Genomic DNA, 8,559 nt, shown 5'->3' with positions numbered 1-8,559 from the left:
TTGCCCTGTGGCAGTGCCCTCAACTGCAGGGCTGAAACTGCCACATTCTTCAATAAAGTCTGACTGGTCCAGCTGAGGATGAAAGATTCTGTGTGTGTGTGTGCTGAGTTTTTTGAACTAAGGCTGTGCCCATCTCCTTGAAATGTCTGTCTGGCCTTTCCAACTGGTCTGGTCATGACCCAAGGAAGTAGGTGGGGTGGCAAAGGGAGAGTCAAGCTGCTTCTCTGACCACAGGGAATCTAGCCCAGCTTTTTGAGGTCTCCAGGGCCTGAGAGCTTGGAAGTCACTTCTTCAGAAAAGATGAGGCTTTGTGACTGCCTCATCTTTGGTTTTGAATGGCCCAGGCCAAGCAGTGTTTAAGAGGCTTATGAAAACCGTTCTTGGCCAGGTGGTGGTGTTGTATACCTTTAATCCCAGCACTCAGGAGGCAGAGGCAGGCAGATAGCTGTGAGTTCGAAGCCTGTCTGGTCTACAAAGCAAGTCCAGGACAGTCAAGGCTATACAGAAAAACCCTGTCTCGGGGTGGGGGTTGGGGGATCGGGAAGGAGGAAAAAAAAAAAAAAAAGAAAAAACTCTTCCTGTGGCTGAAAAAACAGACTTTCCTTGGGTGAGGAGGGACTGTCCGTAAGACCCCTTCTGTGTTTCTGCAAAGAGCCACAGTGCCTCTCTCCACCAGGGTGGGTGGGTGGGAGCTGCAATTTTCCCTGCTGCCCTGTAGGGGGTGCTCAGGACCTGGGAGCAGAGTACCTGCTATGGCTACAGCTGGAGAGCTTGTGGCCTGAGACTGAGGTAGCCCAGCATCAGGTAAGGGGTCTCTGTTTTGCCTGTTCCTCTCCACAATCAAGGAAGAGGTAGGTCACAAAGGGTCAGGCAGATGGCTGCTCCACTCCTGCACTGGGTGCCCAGCCCTAGAGACTGTAGAAACCTGGCCTTCAAGAGTCTGGCTTCGCTTCGTTAGGCCTGGAGGTTGTATGGGAACAGAAGATAGTTCCAGGGCCTCTAGTGAAGTTGTGGATCTCCTTAGCGCAGACCTGAACATCAAGCTAACGATCAACTGTGGCCAGTAGGGACTTGATTTTGGATTTAACTTACTTTGTGGTGAGTTTGAACTTTATTTTGCTGTGTTGGGGATGGAGCCTGGGATTTCATATATGTTAGGCATGCATTTGAGTTTGTATTTTAGCCACTTTTTAGCCGTTAGGCCCAAGGAAATGTATTTTTAGACCAAAAAAAAAAAAAAAAAGTATGACTGTTTCGCTTGCATGTGCACCAGGCGTGTGCAGTACCCACTTCAGCTAGAAAAGGGCATCAGATATCCTTGAACTGGAGTTACTGTAAGGTACCGTGAGGGTGCTGGTAATGGGATCTGGGTTTTCCAGAAGAGCAGCCAGCACACTTAACGGTTGAGCCATCTCTCCAGCTCCCACCTCCAACTCCAGGAAAATCCTGACCCAGTATCAGAGGGTTCTGCTATGATAATCTGTCCAGGAGGCAAGACAGGTTGTGGGTGGGAGTGGGGGTGGGGTTAAAGCAAAGTTCTAAGCAGCCAGCTGTGAAAAGTGCCAGTGTGAGGTACTGGTTGGGCAGTGGTTCTTTCAGTTCTGGTTCACAGACTGGTTCTGTTGGGCCATGCCTGGAAGGAGCAGCCATGTGGAGCACTTAGCTCCTCTCCCAGGGACGATGAATCCCAGGCAAGAAGAAGCCTCTCTGCCAACAGCAGCTTCAGAATTTGCCCTTAAGACATCCAGAACCATAGATGGAAAGGTCCCCAGAAGCCAGCTTGAGTCTGAGATTGCCACTGGAGATCCTTGCATGGAAGATGTCCGCATAAGCCATAAGGAATCAAGGTCCTTTCAGGAGGTTGTGCACCTTCCCCTGAAACAGGGGAAGCTGACCACAGGGGCCCAGCATAGGCACTGTTTGGTCACTTCTTGCAGATCTGTTGTTTGTGGGGATCTGCCCCCATGCTGTGGAGAAATTTAGAGGGCCCCCCCCCACACACAAGCTAAACAAACGCTCTGCTATCTCCAGCCCAGTCCTTTTCTTGTACACAGTCAGGCTGCCTCCTGAAGCCTCCCCTAAGTTAAACCTGCATCCTGCATCGCTAAGAAGACCAGACTCTCAGCAGCCCTCACTGCTGGTGTCATCGCAAGCTGTTGGGTCCTATCCTGGGTGTGCAAATGAATCCGCAGCCCGCGGAGAGAAATCTGAACAGAATAACATTTCAGCCGTCACTTTATGATGTCATCTTAAAGCCAAGCTTATCAGGTAGGCGGTTTTCTCTAGGCCTGGGCTATCTCTCATCTTAACTGCAGCAGTTTGGAAGTGGTGATGGTAGCCTGGCCCCTTGCTGGAGATGTCACGCAAAGGGCACACGTCTGCTTGCTTCCACCTGCCTCTTCCATAGCTCTAGTCTCTACAGGCCTGACCCTTTTGCAGGCTTGCCTCCCTGAGAAGCCTGGAGCTGAGCTGGCCGCTGATGTGGTCTGAGCTATTTGAAAGCTCACCTACAGACAACTAGATGTTCAGGGGAGCCAGAGCCGTCTTTCCATACCACCTACAGGCCAGCAGCCTCCTAACTGACACCTGATGTTCAGACCAGCAGTGTCCAACTTCCAAGTTCTTATGCCCCCAGTCCTTGAAATTTTAATTTTACTTTATTTATGGTGTGTGTGTGTGTGTACATGTGTACAATGTCCATGCATGACATGGCATGTGCAGAGGTCAAAAGACAACTTACAGGAGTTGGTTCTCTCCACCATGTGGGTCTAGAAGACCAAATTCAGGCTGTCATAGTTGGTAGCTAGCATCTTTACCCATTTTATTGTGTTGGCATCTCTCTCTCTCTCTCTCTCTCTCTCTCTCTCTCTCTCTCTCTCTCTCTTTCTCTCTCTCTCTCTCTCTCTCTCACGCACACGCACACACACACACACACACACACACACACACACACACACACACACTTTTTCCTCTTCTTCTAGACAGAGTTTTGCTACATTACTCAGGTTCGAACTCAGGCTGTCATACCTGGTCGCTAGCATCTTTATCTACTATGTTATTCTATTGGACTTTCCGCACCCCCCCCCCCAACTTGCTCTCTCTTCTTCCTTCTCCTTTCCTTCTTCTAAACCTACTCTTGCTAAATAACCCCAGCTTGTGATTCTCCTGTCTCAACCTCCTAATTATCTACCACGCCCTACTCAAAGCCTATTGATATCTTCATTTTGATGCCAAGAAGACATCTCAAAATCAACATGGTCCATTTTCCAACCGAACCCTGTCTCTATTACCACCTTTAGATTCCCACAGATCAACAAATGGCAACCTAATCCTTCTAGTTTCTCAGGCCAAAAATTCAATTTTTTTCCCCTTTGAGGCGAAGTCTTGCTATGTGGCGCAGGCTGGCTCAGAGTTCACTTAATAGATCAAACTGGCCTCACACTTGCATTGATTGTTCTTCCTCAGCCTCTGAAATACAAATGTGTGTGTGCCTATTTGTTTTGTTTTTGTACCTAATTTTACTTTTTGAGACATGATTTTACTACGTAGCTCAGGCAGGCTCAGAACTCAACTTTATAGCCCAGGGTGGCCTCAAATCCAAAGCTGCCCTACTTCCCAAGTGCTTGGATTACAGGTGTGTGCCACTATGCCTAATTATTTTTTTGTTTAGTAGTTGTATTAATGTAATTTTTCTAAAACTGTGTTTATTTCTTAGTTTTGGAGGGTCCAGGAAGCAATATTGATATTGAACCAAGGTATCACTATCAAATCACTATGTGTGTCCTGTAGCTATTTGGCCCCCTTGTAGGGTCTAGCTTGATTCAAAGCCAGCCAGCCTGTGCTGAGGGTCCAGCTTGATTCAAGGCCAGCCAGCCTATGCTGAGGGTCCAGCTGTATCTAAAGATATCCCACTACCCCTACCCCTGGAATGTACTTACCCCTCCTAGGTAGCCTGCTAAATTCTGCTTTTGCAAAAGATATACAAAGCACTTGCGCCTGCTTTTCAAGGTCGGCAGCTTGAAAGAGCTTGTCAGACCTCGATGCGCATTGACTCAATAAAATTCCTGTATGTGTTGCATCAACATTGGACTCCGTTTCTCTCCAGGGACTCCGAGATCACTCTGAAGGTCTCAGTCTTACAGTTTCTCTCTTAGCTCTGCTATCACACAAATAATTGAGGCTCATATTTTTCAATAAGCTTCACAGAGCAATAACTAAGCAGTTATTACTCTATTCTTAACCCTCTAAGCTAATCTGGTTTCCTCTCAGGGTACAGCCCAGATATACTTGCACTTCGTAGCTTTCCCTGATCCAGCTCCTCTCCTGACGTCCCCTGGACCCCTCTTGTGGTTCCATCCTCTCTTCCTCTTCTAACTCCTCCTCCCCTGGCTGGCAGGAAGGCCAGACCTATTCTCTCCCCTCCTCAGCAATTGGTTGTAAGCTGTTTTATTGGCATACCAGGGGACAGTTGGGGAGTAAGGTTTACACTACATTGAGACAGATATCTCAAAACAAGGATTATAACCAGATATGGGCAGGAGTGGGGGTGGGGCTGGGGGTGGGAATACAGAAATCAACGTTTGAATTACAGAGTAAGCTTATACCTACATAGTTGTACCAGGGCCTTCAGCATGTTAGGCAAACGCTCTACCACTGAGTTACACTTCTAACCCTAAAAAAATCTTGACTTCTTTTTAGCTTTCATACTCACATCTTGTCTATCATGTATTTCCACTGTTGATCAAAATAGATACCAGACCTGAGTGCTTCCTGTGGGCATCCACCTCCCTCTGAGGAAACTACCATTTCTCTCTCCGGGTTATTGTTTCCATTTCTCAACTTGAAGGATTTTTGTTTTTCCTGTTGTTTCAAAGACAGATTTCCTTATGCAGTCCAGGCTGGCCTTGGAGGCTCGGATATTAGCTGAGGCTAACCTTGAACTCCCGGATCTCTGTTCTCTATCTTCCAAATGCCAGGATGATGGGTGTGCACTCCAGAACTGGGCCCACAGGTGGGAGTGGGGGTTCATTTACTGAAGACCCCTCTGCCTGGATTAGTTTGTTGAACCCCACGCCATGGAGGCCCATCTTTCCCATTGCACAGCTGAGGAAGTTGAATGAAGAGTTTCATTTGCTGCAGGCCATGAGGCTAAGCCCTGACTGGAACCTTGTGTCTTCAGGGGCACAAAAAGATATGAAAGGGCAGCAGAGACCTGAACTCAGGCCCATTATCTACACTGCTTTGTTCCTGCCATGGCCATAGCCTTCAGCTCTTTTGTCTTATCCCTTCTGGACTCAACGTGGGATAATCAGGCTTTTTCCCTAGCCCCTTTTCCTAACTTCCGTCTTCGCTTCTCATTACAGCATGCCCTTAAGGCTGTACGCATCTCCCCTTAGTTGGCAAGTCCCAAGGCTGACTTGAGATGCAAAGTCCATTCACGATCGAGTTTCAAAGCCAGTGTTGGACAGTCCTAGAATCTGTGGGACACCGAGAGTGACTTAAAAGTGTCGCTCTTCCCAACCATTCTTGCATCAGTGGCCATGTCTGATGCAGAAAGTCTCTTAAGTCTACACCTGAATGTTTTCCATGCTGGCTTCCATGTGTACATGAGAGGCGCCTCATATGCCCATGCTGCACCTCAGTGGTTTTCTAGTCCTCTCAGTGGAGGGAGAGGGAAAGAGGGCTGATCCCTTCCTAGCCCCACCCGACACAACCAGTTAACCTCCTCCAATGACACCTCTTTTCAGGATTGTGCCAATCAGAAAAGGACGCCTATAAGTTAGTTCTGGAATTTATGGAACCGGGACAGATGGTAAGGAAATTCTTTGAGACTCTTTGAGAATTGAGGAGCCCAGTGGGAACACCTGAAGGTCCATGCTGCCCTAGCCTATGCCCTGGAGCCACCTGAATGTCAGCTTGTTAGTGGCTCTTGAGCTGGGGACATCTTGGGCGCCAGGACTCTAGACAGGGTGGCAGTACCCCTGCTGTCTAAAGGATCTTCCTTGTAGACTCTTTGTCCCACTGACCTCAAAAGGCTACAAAGGCTCAAAATACCAGTGAGCTCTAGAGCTGGGGCATAATCCGTACTTTGGTCTAGTTGAGTTGAGGCTGGGCATAGTGTGGGGTGCAGGCTTCATGTTCTGCCCTGAGATACGTTTTGTCTTCTGTCCCAGTCCCAGTCAGACAAGCTCAGTTTTCTGAATGCCGTGGGAATCCTGAGCAGTCTTGTACGTGACCAGGCAAATGGCAACATGAATAACTACTATCCTAAAACTCTTCTGGCCAAGAAAATTGAGGTAAGAAAGGACACAGCTCTGAGTTGATCACTCTGGCTTGAAGGTGACAGTCCTAAACCTAAGGGTGGCATTCCTCTTTGAGGTAAATTCTCATCTTTCCTGGTCTTTCCAGACATTCATCTTGGAAGAATCCACCGAGATCTTGGACAATAATGTGCGTCAGCAAGCCATGCTCAGCATCGTGGCCCTGAGGTTTCTTCCCCGTGGGCCCTCTCCTGGCCTCTGGGACTCTGATCCTGAGAGCATGCGGGTTGGGAGGACAGGCAAAGTTTGGGAACTTGACCGGAGTATAAAGGTGGCAAAGTCTATGGTTGCCACTTCATCTGCCTACATCGTGGGACCAGGGAGAGGGAACTCTTGGGAATCTGTTAGGACCTCTAGTGTAGGAAGCCCCCATAATCGATGTCCTCTTGCCCTGACAAGGGGTCACTGGAAAGTGGCCTACAGTTTTCTGTGCCTCAGAGAGTAGCAGAGCAGTTTTCCCCAGAGGGTTCTGAAAATATACCTCAGCCTCACACAGGACCCCCTAAATCCCTTGTTATTCACCACTTCTCCAAGTCAGGTGAAGCCGCCTTTCCACTTATGCCAGAAGCTGGATCTGGTCAACACCAGCATCACCAGCATATTCTCCCTGCCACTCATCATGCCCAGCCTAGACCGAAAGGAGAGCGCTAGTCTCTACTTACAGGTAACCCCCAAAACTGTCTCTTGCCGAAGGACTCCATGGGGATGAATTTGTCTTGGGGACCACCTCTTGTTGGCTTGACTTCCTGGCCTTCCTCCTTCTCTGACTCCTCCCTCAGGAGCCCAAGGCCCCATGGTCTCCATTCTCCTTGCTGTCATCTAGGCTTCCCAGGGAATGGTCACAGCCTGTATCCATTCTCTCTGAAGCTCACATGCTAACCATAAATGGTCTTAGAGAGTCTAGCATCAAAACCTATAGATTATAGAGAATAATTGGCAAAGGGACTGACAAATTTCCCCAAGGATATTTGGTTTTAAAATTGGGGCTGGTGACATAACTCAGTGGTAGTAGGCAAGTGCTTAGCATCCAAGAGGCCTTTGGTTCAGTTCTTAGAATTTCAAAGATAAAACTGGTAGAATGACTCTAATGCTGAGCATCCTAAGGGGCTGTCTTAGTTGGGGAAAAGTGCCTACAGCTTGTATTGCACTATTGGCTGCTATTTGAGATGGGCCTGGCTCTACCTTCAGTAAGGCCAAGAAAGGTCAATACTAAGGAAACTAAGGTGTGTGAGCATCTACAAAGACAACACAACCACACTGGCTCTCTCTGTTTCTTCACCCTGTGGAAGAGGTGGAAAGAGTGTTGTCAGGAAGTTAAGCAAGCATGTGCCAGTCATTCTATTTTACGCCCATGTCTCCTCACTTCTCAGACAAACCAGGCCTTGGATGATATGCTACAAGCTCTTGTGATGGAAGCTATGAGCCCCAACATGCTGATACTGCAAAACTTCATGGAGGTAGGTATCTGCAGAAGCCAGAACCCCACCCTCTTTCCTGTGCTGTATGCTAGGTAAGGTAGGAAAGGAATATGATGAGAATCTGGGTGTTCCTCCAGTTCAAAAATTCTCTGGCCTGAGCATGCATGAGTGTCACTGGATGCAGTCCCCCAGATGTTCTAAGGATAACATTTAGGAACCCTAGCCATCAAGACTCTTTTCTGTCTAGAACCCGGTCCTGTTGGAACATTAGCAGTGATCATAGTTACATCCAGGTTACACTTGACTCTTCTTAGTGTATTTTTGCTTGGCGTCACTGCTCTGCAATGGCCAACAGTGTTCACCCTTAGGCTGCTCTTTGACTTTTTTTTTTTTATTAATTTATTCTTGTTACATCTCAATGGTTATCCCATCCCTTGTGTCCTCCCATTGTTCCGTCCCTCCCCTTTTCCCCTTATTCCCCTCCCCTATGACTGTTCCTGAGGGGGATTACCTCCCCCTGTATATGCTCATAGTGTATCAAGTCTCTTCTTGGTAACCTGCTGTCCTTCCTCTGAGTGCCACCAGGTCTCCCCATCCAGGGGACATGGTCAAATGTGAGGCACCAGAGTACATGAGAAAGTCATATCACACTCTCCACTCAACTGTGGAGACTGTTCTGACCATTGGCTAGATCTGGGTAGGGGTTTAAAGTTTACCGCCTGTATTGCCCTTGGCTGGTGCCTTAGTGCTCTTTGACTTTTTGATGAGTACCTCTAGGAGACCCAAAGCATTACAAAGCACTCCCCCACCCTCCACCTTTA

At 48.1% G+C, this 8,559-nt stretch overlaps 1 protein-coding gene across 1 annotated transcript in view; it reads left to right on the top strand.

The window, feature by feature from the left end:
* The first annotated feature begins 2,180 nt into the window (after window positions 1-2,180).
* LOC127190953 (maestro heat-like repeat-containing protein family member 7) overlaps window positions 2,181-8,559 on the top strand; it is a 37,313-nt gene continuing 30,934 nt past the window's right edge. The window contains exons 1-6 of the mRNA XM_051148212.1: window positions 2,181-2,268; window positions 5,748-5,812; window positions 6,174-6,296; window positions 6,409-6,488; window positions 6,855-6,984; window positions 7,691-7,777. Of these exons, the coding sequence (XP_051004169.1) occupies window positions 2,181-2,268; window positions 5,748-5,812; window positions 6,174-6,296; window positions 6,409-6,488; window positions 6,855-6,984; window positions 7,691-7,777 (573 nt within the window). The remainder of the gene's footprint in view (window positions 2,269-5,747; window positions 5,813-6,173; window positions 6,297-6,408; window positions 6,489-6,854; window positions 6,985-7,690; window positions 7,778-8,559) is intronic.

Source organism: Acomys russatus, chromosome 6 (genome assembly GCF_903995435.1).
Source record: "Acomys russatus chromosome 6, mAcoRus1.1, whole genome shotgun sequence".
NCBI lineage: Eukaryota > Metazoa > Chordata > Mammalia > Rodentia > Muridae > Acomys > Acomys russatus.
This window is presented reverse-complemented; position numbering and strand designations above follow the sequence as displayed.